Genomic DNA, 16395 nt, shown 5'->3' with positions numbered 1-16395 from the left:
GTTCAGGGTATAAAGTTCAAGGCATATACTTGAACTTCATACCCTGAACTTTTAAACGTTGCAAACGTGCAAAAGAATTATTATATATTGATGTGGCATTCAGTCCAAAGCTGAAAATATATCTGTGGCATTCAGCAGGCCAATGCTGTGGTAAAGTGTGTAAAGTATGACCAAGTGTTTCTTTCTGTTCAATAGATAGAACTTTATCGATCCCCTGTAGGGGACATTTGTTAATGTTTGTCCCTATAAAACAATAATGGTAAAAAAATAAATACAAAACACGAGGGTAACTGAGTAAGTCAAACTGTCCAATCTGAAGGCTCTACTTAACCACTCCCCCTACTCACTTCCACCAATGTAAAGCGAACAGAACTGAGTAGGGGAGGGCGTAGCCCAACTAATTTGTGAACGACCCAGAGAAACGCAAAGCAAATTCAATGTGAACTTGTATGAGGCTTTAATAAAATCCCGGACGATTTTGAAATTCCGCATGTCCGGGCAAAATAGGATGTCTGGTTACCCGACGTACGGGAAACCCATTTGATGCCTACCTGTAACACTATTAAATAGCGACCCAAATTGGTGGGCGCTATCCTGGTAATTTCTCTGCGTGAGAAATACGAAGTGTGGCGTGTGAGCGTGTGCATGGGTTGAATTGCGTGTGTCTCACGCTGAATGCGTTAGACTTCAGAGCCCTGTTTCTGGTATATTATCCCGGATGTTGACAGTCGCAGTTCAGCAAAAGAGGCGTAGAAGAAGAAGAAGGCCGGATGTTAATGGTTGTGGAACTGTGCAGCGCCGTATGACGAATGTATTAAATATGCACATTTGATCGGACCGGACTGGAAAGTATTACCGGACACAGTGGCGGATGAAGTGACACAATTTACCAAGACACACTCACACACACAGATTGAGATACACAGACAGCCAGGTCAGACACTGACCTTTGACCCCTGACCTGTGACCCCCCCCCCCAGCTCCATGTTCCTGCTGGTGGTGGTGACGGCCTACCTGGAGGCCCTGGGCATCTGGGAGGGGTTCAAGAAGAGGCTCTGCTACGAGGCGGCCATGGTTCCCCTGGAGACCGGGAAGCCCTTCGACCTGAGGGAGATCGTCAGGCTGCAGAACGCCGCCTCGCAGTAAGGGGGGAGGGAGGGAGGGGGGGAGGAGAGGGAAGGGAGGGAGCCCTTCGACCTGAGGGAGATCGTCAGGCTGCAGAACGTCGCCTCGCAGTAAGGGGGGAGGGAGGGAGGGGGGGAGTGGAGAGGGGGCTTTGCTGCAGAACGCCGCCTCACAGTAATGGGGGACTCACACCAGGGGGGAGAGAGGGAGGGGAGGGGAGACTCACACCGACACATGCACACCGGGAGGACGGGGGGGAGGGAGGAGGGGAGAGCGGGTTAATTTAAGGGGCCTTCAATCAAGAGTTCTTCAATTAAGAGGCCTTCAATTAAGAGTTCTTCAATTAAGAGGCCTTCAATTAAGATTAACACCTCTCACGTATCATAATGTAGGACGTCTGCCCCTCACCTCCCAGCCTTACCTCTGTCTCCCAATCCCCTCCTCCCCCCTCCAGCCCAGTGACGGCTAAGCCCAGCCGTGGCCCCGGGGGTCCCGGCCGGCCCTCCCCCCAGGCCCCCTCGCCTCCCCCGCCGCCTCCCCCCCAACAGCAGCCCCCCCACCCCCCCCAGGCGGCGTCCCGGGCCCCCGACGGCCCCGTCCTGGGGGGCCAACACCCCGGTCGCAAGGCGCGCTCCTCGGGCCCCAAGCAGCCCCAGGCACAGGGCTCGGGGCCCGGGGCCCCCGGGGGGGTGGCGGCGGGGGGGTCGGGGGTGAGGGAACTCCCCCCCGGGGCTGGGGGCCACGAGGAGCAGGAGTACAACAAGCTGCTGGAGGCCATGGATAAGGATCTGGAGAGGCCGGAGATGGAGAGGGAGGAGCTGGAGTCCCCGCCCTGCCCGCAGATCAAAGGTGAGGGGGGGGGGGGGGGGAGTTGGCATGTGTTCTGATTGGATGGAGTGAATGCGAATGATCGTTTTTGTTTGGCGAATGCTAATTTTTGTGAACGCGAGAGTGATCCCGCGTCGTGAAAACCTTTCTGAAGTAGGTTTATGAGGAGAGAGGGGGTTTGAAGAGATGGGTTTTGAGGTTGTGAGCTCCGCTATGCATCTGATGCTACCTTTATTTCATCGGCTTCTATCAAACCTTATTGCCCCAAGGAGGGCTGGGCGATTCGGCCTTAAAATCGAATCTCAGATTCTTTCAAACCAAACCCGATTATCGATTTTTTTATCCGATTATCCGATTAGAAAATCTGATTTAATCAACTAGATATAGAAGTACTGAGACTGAATCTAGTAGATTTAGATTTAGTCTTGGTACTAGTCGTCTCATGGGTGAGGTCTACCCTCTTATCTATTGGTTAGCTCTGCTGGTCTGGATACGTCACCCCTTGTATTCTTCTGATTGGTCATAGTTATTGGTCATAGAATTGCTCATTATTGGTCATAGAATTGCGTGCAGTGATATTTTCAAATGCGTGCTTGGTACCGCCTCTCAAGTTGTGCCATTTTTATTACTCGTTGCCAAACCCTACTGCTTTCTAGATGTGGGTCTGGATTTCCAGGCTAGGTCATTTATCGAGTACAATTACTAATTATTATTAGTTTGCTTCTAAAATCTTCACACGTTGAAGTATTAGCGTCATGGATCGTTATAAAATTCTACTTTACAAACATCGCACAGGCACGCACCCACAATCACACACACACCGTGTGTCAGGCGTCAGTCAATCGTTATTCTGTTGTCTTAACGACCTTCCTCCGCCGTGACCTCTGACCTCTAGGGGCCAAGGTCAAGCTTCCCCGAAAGCCCAAGGTGCCCAAGAGGAGGGAGGAGGCGGATCTCCGGCCAAAGGCGGGGAAGGGGGAGGAGCCTCCACGGGAGGAGACGGACGACAGCTCATCGGTCGCCACGGACACCAGCACCACGGACACGGAGGCCAGCTTCAGGGAGGTCAGAGACACGGATGGGCAGACACACAGACAAACACCTACGCGCACAGTAGCACAATGACACTCTTCGCTCACTTACTCGCTCCCTCTCCATCTCACTCAGCCTCTCACTCATACTCTCTTTCACTCATGAACTTGCTCACTCTCTCTTCACTCCCACTTACTCATTATTTCACAGACTCACCATCTTACACACACTTTCACTCACTCACACTCTCTCACTCTTCTTAACTCAATCATACTCTTTCACTCACTCACTCCCACTCTCATTATCTCTCTCACTCACTCACTCACTCACTCACTCACTCACTCACTATCGTTGACCCCCCCCCCCCCCCCCCCCCCCCCCCCCACACACACACACTCTTGTTCACTCTCTCACTACCTCACTCTCTTTCCCTCTCTCACTACCTCGTATGCTCCTTCCAGTATCCAGTGGTTTTTGATCCCTGATTCATAACCTTCAGGGAGTGATAATTATAATTAACTTTTATAAGAGCTTGGTTGGTTTATAACATGGTCTGTGTTGCGTTCTCCAGGAGCTGGCGGTGAAGAGGAGCCAGCCTCCTCCTCCCTAGAGAAGGAGAAGGAGAAGGAGAAGGAGAAGGAGGAGCAGAGCTTCAAACCCAAGAACAAGAAGCAGCAGCCAGCCAACCACACAAAGGACAAGAGTCTGAGCTCCAGGTCAGGAGCCTCCCCCTCTCTCCCTGTCTCCCCCTCTCTCCCTGTCTCCCCCTCTCTCCCTGTCTCCCCCCCTCTCTCTTCTCTCTCCACCATCTTTCTCTGTCCCTCTCTCCCTCTTTCTCCCCCCCCCCCCCTCTCTGTCGGTCTCCCTCCCCCACACCCCCTCCTCCCCGCTGTGGGTGAAGATCTCCCCCCAGTTGTTAATCATAACTCACCTTCACAGGCCCTCTGCTGGGTAATCTGACCGCCCCCCCTCGCCAGGAGAACCCTATGCCCTAGGTCCTCTCGCCCTCTCTCCTACTCTGTCCCTTTCTCCCCCACTCTCTCTCTGTCCCTCTCTCCCCCTCTCCCCCAAACAACATTATAACTACCAGTGTAGTTAAAAGGTCACAGGTCGTTGTGATGTGGTCTGTTGGTGTTGTGTGTGTGTCTCTCTCTCTCTCTCTCTCTCTCTCTCTCTCTCTCTCTCTCTCTCTCTCTCTCTCTCTCTCTCTCTCTCTCTCTCTCTCTCTCTCTCTCTCTCTCTCTTTCCCCCCCCCCCCCCCCCCCCCAAGCACACTCCCCCCTGCGTATGATAAATGTATGTGTCTCCTCCCCCCTCTGCTCCTCCTCCTCCCTGTGCTCCTCCCTCCCCTGGTCATCAGCTCTCTGGAGCTGCCCTACGTCACCCCGCTGGAGAACAAACGCAAGGCCTTCACCTCCAAGACGGCCCTGGGCCCCGCCCTGACCGGTCCCGGGTCCCCCGTCGTCACCAAGGTCCTCCCCTCCAAACCCAGAGGTGGGTATGTGTGTGTGTGTGTGTCTCTGTCTGTGGGTGTGTGCGTGTGTGTGTGTTTGTTTGTCTGTGGGTGGGTCTCTCTCTTTCTCTCTCCCCCTTCTCCCTCTCTCCCTAACTCTCTCTGTCTCTCTCTCCCCCCCAGTGCCTCGAGGGAAGTTGGAGGAGCTGCGCCCCTCGCCGCTCGCCAAGCACCTCCCCAGCCCCGCTGTGGGCGGTGCCGGAGGAGGAGGAGTTGGTGTTGGAGGAGGAGGAGGATGTGCAGGGAGGAGCAGCAGCGGCAGCAGCTCAGAGGGGGAGAGCAACGTGTCGCCGCCCCCCGAGTGGGACTGTGTCCCGCTGCTCAAGAACACCAGCGGTGAGGAGCAGGGGGATGGATGGATAAATTCACAAATGAGTGGATGAACAAATGTTTTCACAAACGTATTCATGAATGAATTTACGAATGAATGAATGTGTGAATGAATCCATGAATGAATTCACGAATGAATGAATTCAGCAATGATTGAATTCATGAATAAATGAATGAATTAATGCGTCAATGCATCTCGAATGAGTGAAGGATTGAATGAATTCCCAAATTAATTAATGAATTCTCGGACGCATTACTGCATTCTTGAACTAATTAATGAAACCTTGAATGAACGGATGGATGATTTCTCTACTGGATGGATTTACTGGTCCCTAACCTCTCCCCCTCTCCTCCTCCCCCAGCGGTGGACAGCCTCCACCAGATCTCCCTCCAGACCATGCAGGCCGACCCTTTCCTGAAGAGGCCCATGAGAACGCCCCCCCCGCCCCCTCCCTCCTCCTCCTCCAGCTCCTCCCTCTACCCCGGTGCCGGCGGCCTGGGACTTTCACCACTCTGGTAGGGGACAGACAGACAGACAGACTGATGAATGCATTCTCGAATGGATGCATGAATGCATCTCGAATGAATGAATGCATTCTCGACTGAATGAATGAATGCATTCTCGACTGAATGCATTCTTGACTGAATGAATGAATCCATTCCTCGAATGAATGAATGCATTCCTCAAATGAATGAATGCATTCTCGAACGAATGAATTCATTCTCGAATGAATGGATGCATACTTGAACTAATGAATTCATTCTCGAACGAATGAATGCATTCTCGAACGAATGAATGCATTCGCAAACGAATGAATGCATTCTAGAACGAATGAATGCATTCGCGAAAGAATGAATGCATTCTAGAACGAATGAATGCATTCTCGACTGAATGAATGCATTCTCGACTGAATGAATGCATTGTCGACTGAATGAATGCATTCTCGACTGAATGAATACATTCTCGACTGAATGAATGCATTGTCGACTGAATGAATGAATGCATTGTCGACTGAATTAATTAATGCATTCTCAAATGAATGAATGCATTCTCGAATGAAAGCATTCTCGAACTTATGAATGCGCTCTCGACTGAATGAATGAATGAATTCTCGAATGAATAAATTAACGGTCTGATCCGTGTCAACGCTGTAGACGGCGTCTCTCTCTTTAACCCCGCCCCTTTGTGTCTCTCTAACACCACCTCCTTTGTGTCTTTAACCCCGCCCCCTTTGTCTCGCTCTTTAAAGTGACCTGGGGTCAAAGGTCACGCCAGCCCCCAAAGGGAAGCTGATCAAGTCGACCTCGCTGCCGGGGCAGAACGGGAACCCTACCTTCGCCGCCGTCGCCGCGGGTTATGACAAAAGCCCAGGTAAACGACACCTATAACTTTTGGGTCAGCTGCGCCTCTTCCGCCCTTGGTTTCAGCCAATCACGCTGTGTGCAGCCGTGGCATTACTCAACATGCGCAACGTGATTCGCTCTAGGTGTGTGAATGAATGAATGTATTCTCTAAATAATTAATGAATTACCAAATTAATGAATTGTCAAATGAATGAGTGAATTATCAAATGGAGGAATTCCAGAATGAATCAATCAATAAATTCTCAAATGAATGAGGCCCATGTGATTGCCCCCTCCGCTGGTGTGTGTGTGTGTGTTTGTGTCTGAACCAGAAGCACACATGCATCTTGTTCACGTGTTGTCTTTCCTTCCTTGTCCACCAGGGGGCAGCAGCTCTGGCCGCAGCCCCATTAGCAGGACGGGCGTGGCGCCGTCCACCTCGGTGGACAGTGACTGCTCCGACAGGTCTGTCCCTCTCTCCCTCTTACTTCTCAATCGTCATGACAATCATCACTATGATACAAGACCTAACTGTCATCTCTAAGTTACAAGCAGAGATGAAACGAATCACTTCATTAATGTGCCAGTTTGATCAGTAGACGTTTTTATTTTTAAATATATTATATTTATGTCTGCGATCTGAGACATTTGAGGCAGACGTTGACAGTATATTCTAATTGACTGAAACTTTACAAGCATTGGGCCTAAAAAAAATAAAAGTTTGGTTCCTGTTGGTTGTCAGTTGAGGTCATGGGTAGGTAGGGAATTTATTTTATTTTTTTATTTTATTTTTTCCAGCGGCAGCGAATGATAGGTAGGTTGTTTTAATTTAAAAACGAGAAAATTCGCTCATCCTTGTACAGAATGAAGAGGTGCTGTACCAAAACGTAATTATAGAGGTGCTGTACCAAAACGTAATTACATAATTTTTTTTTTTTTATAAAACTCATAAAATAATTTGGGTCGCACATAAATTGCCATGGTCGTTCGGAAACCGGAACCAAATTTTTTTTTTAGGCCTTGACTGTGAAATTGCAGCCTGACTGTAAAGTTGCAGATTACATTTACAGTTGAAGATTTAATTTAAGGTTGCAGAATAATATAATAAAGTTTTATATTGACTGTAAAGCTGCAGATTGACTGCAAAATTGCAGATTGACTATAGAATTGCAGATTCAATTTAGAGTTGCAGATGGACAGTAAAGTTGCAGATGGACTGTAAAGTTGCAGATGGACTTTAAAGTTGCAGATGGGATGTAAAGTTGCAGATTTTATTTACAGTTACAGATGGACTGTAAAGTTACAGATTGACTGTAAAGTTACAGATTGACTGTAAAGTTGCAGATTTAATTTACAGTTGCAGATGGACTGTAATGTTACAGATTGACTGTAAAGTTGCAGATTGACTGTTAAATTGCAGATTTAATTTACAGTTGCAGATGGACTATAGGCAAGGCAACTTTATTTATGTAGCACTTTTCATACACAAGGCAGACTAAAAGTGCTGCACATATAAACATTGTCACACAATAAAATAAAATAAAATAATAGATAAGTAAAAGAAAATATATGCAAAGAAATTAGTAAAATAGATCAGCATTTTAGAATGTGCAATGTATTTAAGATCAGATCAACAGTCTCTCTGGTACCCACGTCGGGAATCCAACCCGACCTAAAGGAACTTGGTCCTTTCTCTGGGACTCCAACCCGGATTCTAGGACTCTAACCCAGACAGAACTCGGGTCTCAAACCCTTCAAAGTTACCTGTGTCAGGACTCCAACCCGACCTAAAGGCATGCAATTTATATTCTAGGACTCTAACCCAGATTCTAGGACTCTAACCCAGACAGACGTCGGGACTCTAACCATGAACCAATGCCTTATTCTGGGACTCCAACCCAGACAGATGTCTTTACAGTTACAGATTGACTGAACCGTTACAGATTGACTGTAAAGTTACAGATTGCAGAGGGTTGTTGGTTTACGTTCCTTGTGTCTCCTGTAGCCCCGGTCCTCTCAGCCCCATCGGTAACGGCCGGGCAACATCGGGTATGAGCAACACCTTCTCCGCCTTCGGCAGCAACAACCTGTTCAACCTATCAGGAGGTAAGCTGGATTCTGTTCAGCCTATCAGGAGCGAGTTCGTCAATCAATGGAAAACGGTGTTATGTAGCAGACTTTAGACTTCTTGTACTTTACAGATAATTTTCCCCGCTTTAACAACTGCATAGAGTTTGGTCCATCAGAGTTAAACATGATCCTTATCCTAGCTATCTGTGTTTAATCATGCTATGAGGCTAACGATAGAAATTATGCCAATGCTAGTAATTATGCTATGGGGCTGGCGAAGTATACTTTGAGGCTAGGAAATTATTCTAATTATGCTATCAGCATAAATAATTATGCTATCAGGCTAACGATATCAATTATGCTATGAGACTTACGATATGTAGAACTAGGGCTGTGCAATTAATCGAATTTCGATCGCGATATCGATTTTGGGGTCAAACGATCTCCAAACTCGTATAATCGAGTTGAAACGATTAATTTGACATTTTCCGTTTTACAGTAGGCCTAGAGAGTTTATGAAAGTTTATGAAAGAGACGCGCATGCGAAAGCATTCAACGCGGCGAGAGGGAGTACAATCTAACAGGCGTGCTGCATCAGGAAGTATGCCGTTGGCAGGAGGCGGGACATGCCAGTTAACCGCCAATCAGCAGCATCGACTGTTGACAGACATGTTGGAGTAGACCTACCGTGTGGAATATTAAAGTTTCAGTAACGTTACAGTTTGATGAACGATAACAAGCTCCTATAGCAGACTTTAACTAAGAGTTCTTTAAGGCAGAACTGCCAAGTACATCTTGTATATGTATTTCTGTTTAACAACAATATGATTTTTATTAGCCATCCAGTGATGTTGCTAGGTACGCGTCCTGCGTCCCTGACGCATTACAATCTGAAAGGACGCACTAAACTCACTATCCATGCGTCCCGGGGACGCATCTCATTTTCCCCATGAAAAACGATACATTGTGAACATTAAACAACTCGTGTTTAATCACAGTAACTGGCCAAAGAAACCTTCTTGTGAGCAGATCGGACAAGCGCTGTTTCAACCCTCTGCGCATCTACTCGGCGCAGACGTGATCCCCTGTACAAAGTATCGCGACATGCTAATTTAGCCGCTACCAAAACAACTAGCTCGTCACCGCTGATTTCATTTCAACAATTAAAAATACGAACTTCATAGTAAATAAACCCACGTTTCCACTGCTCGATGCTGTGCTCATTCGTGTCGAATGAGCAAATCAAACAGGATTTTTTTGCAATCCTTCTGATTGAATATATGTACATTTATGACAAAATCGTGAGGACTAGGCTTGTGACACACACACACACAAATGTGGCGCTCGCGCGGTAATAGCTCATTGGCGCCACCTAGTGATCATTATGTGCAAATGCACAGCCTCTCATTAAAATGACTTAGGGGTCATTTGACCCCTCTTGCGGCGCTAGGAGTAAGTAAAAACGGCCCGGCGTTTCTAGTGTTAAACATGAACGGTTGAGTACTCCAGCTCTAACCATATCATACCACCATCAAGGAGTTTAACACTATTAATTTAATTTAAGAAATAGAATAATAATAAAAAAGAAACACATTTTTTAAACTGGGGAGTCGGAACCCATTGAATTTCTCAGGGACCCACCCAACTCGCCACCTGTGGGTCCCGGGGACTCACTACATTGAAAACCTATCAACATCACTGGCCATGTGTTTGTTATGGCTTTGTGACTTTTAACTTTGCTATGGAGAAATGCTGGGACCGTTGTTCTCTAGACATTAAATAGGGAATGTATTATTTCACGTATGTGTAGAACCTATTTAGAATGGCTGAGCCTGACCTTACATAAAAACGGCTGTGAAAGAGACTGGAGGCAAGCACTTCCCCTGCCTCCATGAGGGGGGAGTGTGAGAGCATGTTTCTATGTCATAATTGATTGTGTCAATAAATGCATGTTTTCAAACTCAAAAATAATCGTTTGAATAATCGTGATATCAATATTGACCAAAATAATCGTGATTATGATTTTTCCCATAATCGAGCAGCCCTATGTAGAACCATGATATACAGTGTCCTGTGTAGGGGTCGTTTGTCTCGTAAGTCAACCAGCAACCTTCTGCCCCCCCCCCCCCCCAGTGTTCAGCGGTATGACGTCGGCCCGCAGCGTGGTGGAGCCCCCACCCAGCTGGTCCGACTTCGGCCACCTGTCGTCCCCGGCGCCCTGCCCCCCACCCCCCACCTCGGCCTGGCCCAGCGAGACCCTGGAGCCCTGGCCCTGCAGCACCGCCTCCACCGGGAGCACCACCACCGTGAGACCCCCACCCTCTTTAAGAACCCCCACCCTAATGTCTTTAAAAAAAACTCCACCCTTCTGTCTTTAAGAACCTCCACCCTAATGTCTTTAAAAAAACTCCACCCTTCTGTCTTTAAGAACCTCCACCCTAATGTCTTTAAAAAAACTCCACCCTTCTGTCTTTAAGAACCTCCACCTTTATGAACCCCCACCTAGGCCTGTCGCGATAAGCAATATATAATTTATTGCGCGATAAATAAAAATGAGCGATAACTTTTTGCCGGCCGCAATAATTTCCATTCGCGCTTTTTTTAAAATCATTGCTTTAATGGCCTAATCTGGGAAGAAATGTATGCCATAAACAGAAATATTATAGGCCTTTATCACACAGATCTTCTCAATGCCGTGGAACCCTCTGTCACTTGCATAGATAGTAGTCCGGTAACTTGTCAACCCCAGCGTCTTTGGTTGCTAAGCAACGTCAACGTCTTTGGCGGACTATTTCTCTGCTGATCAACACTATGAATGCTGCTAACGAATAAATTGTAAAAAGACACACCATGTGAAGTTATTTTTTCTTTTTGGCAAGTAGCCGTGTAAGAAGCGGGATAATGTATAGAACGTCACCGGTCATAATCGAAAATAAGCCCAGACGGGGGCTTATTTTCCCGATAATGACCGGCGTTCTATGCATTATATATATCATATATATTTAGCAGAGTAGGCCTAACATATGTCAGGTTGAAATCGGCTCGGGCTCATAATTACAGGGCACAACGAGTAAACCCCCTCAAGCATTTTTTGTTAAAATAGACTGAGTCCATTATATTTATTGTTTTTGGTTGTTTTGTTAATTTATTCTGGATATTCTAAATGTCTTCCAGACGTCCAGTTCCAGTGTTCTTTAAAAATAAAAGCTTATTGCTCTTCGAAAGGGTGTACGTGCATTAATATGCCATTATCGTTATATCAGTGGAAAAACGGCAATATTATCGCTTATCGCAATAATTTCTGGGGCAATTAATCAAAACAACAACAAACAAATTTAAAAAGAACCCCCACCCTAATGTCTTTAAAAACCTCCTATCCTGTCTTTAAGAACCTCCACCCTCATGTCTTTAAAAACCTCCTATCCTGTCTTTAAGAACCTCCACCCTAATGTCTTTAAGAACCCAAACCCTGAAGTCCTTAAGAACCCCCACCCTAATGTCTTTAAGAACCTCCACCCCAATGTCTTCAAGAACCTCCACCCTAATGTCTTTAAGAACCCCCACCCTAATGTCTTTAAGAACCTCCACCCCAATGTCTTTAAGAACCTCCATCCTAATTTCTTTAAGAACCTCCATCCTAATGTCTTTAAGAACCCCCACCCTAATGTCTTTAAGAACCTCCACCCTAATGTCTTTAGGGTGGCGTCGATCGGTGCGCGCGTGCAGGTGTCAATATTCCGTAATCTGACTGACTGAGACCCCTCGAGCCTTCGAAGAAAAGGGATTCTGGAAATGATTTTGTTAGGGGACCAATCACAGCCCTTGCCGTCGCGTCGACTGAAGGTTAAATTTTTCATGCGCATGCGCACGTTAGAGCTTAGATCGGGCCCAGAAAATCAAGCCCGACCCGGCCCGAGCCCGTGCACGTTCTGTCCGAGCCCGGCCCGACACATTAACTGTAATTATGAGCCCGGGCCCGATTTCAACCCGACATTTATTTTAACACATATGTAACTTTGTACACATTTGTTACTAGGCCTACTCTGCTAAATATATATGTAAGGGATAATGTATAGAACGCCGGTCATTATCGGGAAAATAAGCCCCGACAGGGCGAACAGGACACCGACGCGCAGCGAAGGCGTCTTGCTTCGCCCTGAAGGGGCTTATTTTCTATAATGACCGGCGACGTTCTATAGGCCTACATGATCCCGCTTATTACACGGCTACTTGCCAAAACTAAAAAAATAACTTCACATGGTGTGCATTTTTACAATTTATTCGTTACCAGCATTCGTAGTGTTGATCAGCAGAGAAATAATTATAAATTGCCCGCAAAGACGGTGACGTCGCTTAGCAACGGAAGACGCTGGGGTTAACAAGTGACCGGACTACTACCAAAATGAACGGAGCGTTCCGCGGCATTGAGAAGACCTGTGTAATAAAGGCCTATAATATTTCTGTTTATGGCATAGATTTCTCCTCAGATTAGGCCAATAAACCAATAAACCAAAAAAAAAAACGCTCGATCAAAGGCCCGGCCCGACCCGAGGATAGTGGTGGGAAATATCGGAGAAGGACGCACTTATTGTGCAGCAGGACGCAGGGTGCAAGTGCAGTTGGAAGTGGTCAGGGTTAAAATTAGAAGCCTGAGTGACTGAGGTGAATTCAGTGAAGCATAACTTTCCACTGTCTGATATTTTCAAAAAAAATTAGAAAAAAATTATGTGCTAAATGCACACTCTGCATTAAAGAAATTAATTATGCCAGCAGGGGTGTACATGCCCTGTATGCACACTGTAAGGCAGACATTCATCGGATGAAAGTGACAACAACAATAACTACACAAAGTGTTGCACAGCTTCTCCGAAACCCTCCTCCAGAAACCCCCTAAGCAGCAGATAAGATCAGGGACAGTGCCAGGCCTACACTGCCAGTACCTGTACCTGTGATCGCATATCCAATGCAGAGGTGTGTGTTTGTGTGTGTGTGTGAAAATAAATTAACTTAGTTTAAAAAGTCACTTTAACTGAGTAACTAATATAGTTTTTATCTTTCTAGGTATATAGCATATAGCATAGGCCTTTTCATGATAATAGGATATCATGCCGTCACATTTTTTCCGACTTCGGGTAGCTCCCTCTTTTTTTGTCATACATGTGTGTGCATCCCTGCTTTAAGAACCTCCATCCTAATGTCTTTAAGAACCCCCACCCTATTGTCTTCAAGAACCCCCACCCTAATGTCTTTGAGAACCCCCAACCTAATGTCTTTAAGAACCTCCACCCTAATGTCTTTAAGAACCCCCACCCTAATGTCTTTAAGAACCCCCACCCTAATGTCTTTAAGAACCCCCACCCTAAAGTCTTTAAGAACCACTCCTTTCTGTGTTCTGGGTTTAGTCTGTGTGGGAGGGGTTTAGAGTGTGTGTGTGTTACACAGGGGGAGAGCACTCTCTATGTGCTTATTTGTTAACGATGTCTCCGTTCTGATTGGTTAGCAATGTCGTCATACTAATTTGTTAATTATGTGCCCCCCCCCCCTTCAGTCCATCCTGGGCAGCAGCAGCCTGTGGTCGTCCAGCCCCCCCTTCAGCCCCTCCATCTGGTCCACCAGCGCTGACTCCTCCCCCCTCCACACCTTCTCCTCGCCACCCGCCCCCAACCGCCACCTCTCCGACCTCCTGCTGGGGGGGGACGTCTGCCCCCCCTCGCCCGCCTCCCCCCAGGTCCCGGCCTCGCCCGGCCAGCTCAGCCCCGCCTACAATCCCTGGAGCATGTGGCGCCCCACCCTTGGGGGCGGCAGCAGCGGGGGTGGAGCCGGGGGCGGCGGGCATCGACGGAGCTCCGAGCCGTGGCCGAACCCGGACGCCAACGGCAACTGATCGTCATGACGGCACCCGCAACCACGACGGCCGCGTCTCCCCCCCTTTCTCGACGTTCAGCCCCACCCTCCCTACTCCACCTCCACCCCTCCCTCAACCTCCACCCTCCCTACTCCACCTCTCCCTGTTCCTCGACGCTCACCCCCGTCCTCCCTACTCCACCTCTCCCTACTCCACCTCCTCCACCTCTTCTTCGATGCTTACCCCCGTCCTCCCTACTCCACCTTTTCCTCTTCCTCCACCCCTCCCTCGATCTCAACCCTCCCTACTCCACCTCTCCCTACTCCTCCTCTTCCTCAATGCTCTATTCATGGGCGGTCAGCCCCACCATCCCTACTCCACCTCCACCCCTCCTTTGACCCCAACCCTCCCTTCTCCTCCTCTTCCGCTACCTCCACCCCTCCTTCGACCCCCACCCTCCTTACTCCACCTCCTCCTTCTCCACCCCTCCCTCTATCCTCAGCCCTCCCCCATCCTCTTACTGGGTGGTGGTGGGTGGGTTCTAGTGGGTAGGGTTCTCGCCCCCCCCCTCTGCGCTATGATCCAGGTACAGACAGTACTACCTCCTCCCCCAGGCCGTGGTTGTTGGTTTGAGTCCCTCGGTCAAGAAAAGCTTGTTAAACTTTTCATTTTTATTTTTAATGCCAAAAAATAACCAACCCAAATATATATTTTTTTGCATTCGGTGCTTTCTGATTTGTGATCTCACAAAGTAATGACCACGCCCCCTGATTTGGATTTCGGAATCGCTAAAGTGATCAGATGTGTTTGTTTAAGGATAAACCTGTTTTTGTTTTTACAGGAGAGAGCTTTAGAGTTCGGTCTGTCTTGAAAATGAGCTCCGATCTGCGACCGTTTATCTGCCGTTTATCGGACGTTAATCAAACCTCTTCGTACGTCCACGAGACTCCTTATTTATTAATTTAAAGTCGTTGATAAAGGCGCAAAGCGTAAAGTCTAGGGTTGGCTGCTGTATTCTCTCCTGACGGGATTCGCCCAACCATTTTAAGTTGACTCCTACAAAGGCTTTTAATTAGAAATGCGGCATCGCAGCGTTTAAGTTTGACCTAAGAAAAAATCGTGTCTCTTGCTTCAGCGAGGTGACCTTCGAAGCATGCACTTCAGAGCATTTACCTTATCAGCACCCAGCTTCCAGAAAGCTAAATTGTTGGGTGACATTTTTAAGTTTTTTATAAAAAAGCTATTTGGAGAAAAGTGTTTTTACAATTTTAAGTTGTATTTTATTTTTGTGGACCCCCCCCCCCCCCCCCCATGCGGATATGGGTGGTTGTTTCTGGTTGAGTGTCGGACACGAGAAATAAACCACGTCAAACATGCAGCTGGCTACTGTGTCTTTGTGTCTCTGTTGTGTATGTTGTGTCTTTGTTTGTGTGTTGTGTTTTATAGTAATGCCACAAAAACAATTACACCATTTAAATTTTCCCAGAAGTTCCATATAATTACTAATCGGACTCATAATCTCACTAATCTGCTCTATTTGGTAATTTATGCTTAATTCTGCAGCTCGCTGGATAATTCATTTCTCCGATCGGCCACAGGAAGGCGCTGTTGGCAAGGGAATCCGGACGACGTGGGTTTATTTCAGTTTGGGTGTCGACGCGTGTCCAATCTTTTCTGGCAATTTCCTCCACCAGCTGTTACGTCCGTCCTTAATGCATAAAATAAACCGAGATAATAAATACAAATAACTACCAACTATTAAGAAAAACAAATGTGGCTCAGCTGTGCAACCACCGAATAACCACCACAAACGCGACGTGATCGCTGAAACGAATTATGCCCTGGCCAGAGTTACACAGGTCTGAGCTGTTGGAGGTTGGATTCGACGAGGGACCCTCAGGTTCATCTCGATCCCCTGTGATAGAGATGTGGAGTGATGAGACTGGGTACCAATGCTGCTAGTTTAAGCATCACTTCATGTATATTGTACGTCCTTGCAGTTTAAAACAGTGCTGAGCATTGTGTAGCTAACGGCTTACTTCTGGTAGGCTGGCGGCTAACTTTTGGCAGGCTAACGGCTAACTTCGGATGCTAATTCTAATGCAGGGCTCTCAAGTTTTGAACTGAGTTCAGAGTGAGATTTTGTCGGCGGCGGCGGGGGGTATATTAATATGTGACTGCATACAAATGTGACCACAGATATGGTGACTAATGTATGATAGTAAGTATTATTGGCCCTTAACACTAATATTCAGAAACACCACTGCCTCAAAAGGACATTGGCCTAAGCAACACCAGTAGAGGCATA

General features: G+C 47.4%; 1 protein-coding gene across 1 annotated transcript in view; it reads left to right on the top strand.

The window, feature by feature from the left end:
• The window catches only part of LOC132461155 (transmembrane protein 131-like), a 54621-nt gene extending 39304 nt beyond the window's left edge, over window positions 1-15317 (top strand). Inside the window, exons 30-42 of the mRNA XM_060056200.1 lie at window positions 981-1142; window positions 1580-1974; window positions 2849-3018; window positions 3557-3583; window positions 3619-3701; window positions 4346-4479; window positions 4622-4834; window positions 5191-5344; window positions 6079-6200; window positions 6556-6637; window positions 8178-8278; window positions 10376-10548; window positions 13791-15317. Of these exons, the coding sequence (XP_059912183.1) occupies window positions 981-1142; window positions 1580-1974; window positions 2849-3018; window positions 3557-3583; window positions 3619-3701; window positions 4346-4479; window positions 4622-4834; window positions 5191-5344; window positions 6079-6200; window positions 6556-6637; window positions 8178-8278; window positions 10376-10548; window positions 13791-14126 (2152 nt within the window). The 3' untranslated portion in view covers window positions 14127-15317. The remainder of the gene's footprint in view (window positions 1-980; window positions 1143-1579; window positions 1975-2848; window positions 3019-3556; window positions 3584-3618; window positions 3702-4345; window positions 4480-4621; window positions 4835-5190; window positions 5345-6078; window positions 6201-6555; window positions 6638-8177; window positions 8279-10375; window positions 10549-13790) is intronic.
• The last annotated feature ends 1078 nt before the right edge of the window (window positions 15318-16395 follow it).

The sequence above is a fragment of the Gadus macrocephalus genome, chromosome 7 (assembly GCF_031168955.1).
Source record: "Gadus macrocephalus chromosome 7, ASM3116895v1".
NCBI lineage: Eukaryota > Metazoa > Chordata > Actinopteri > Gadiformes > Gadidae > Gadus > Gadus macrocephalus.
This window is presented reverse-complemented; position numbering and strand designations above follow the sequence as displayed.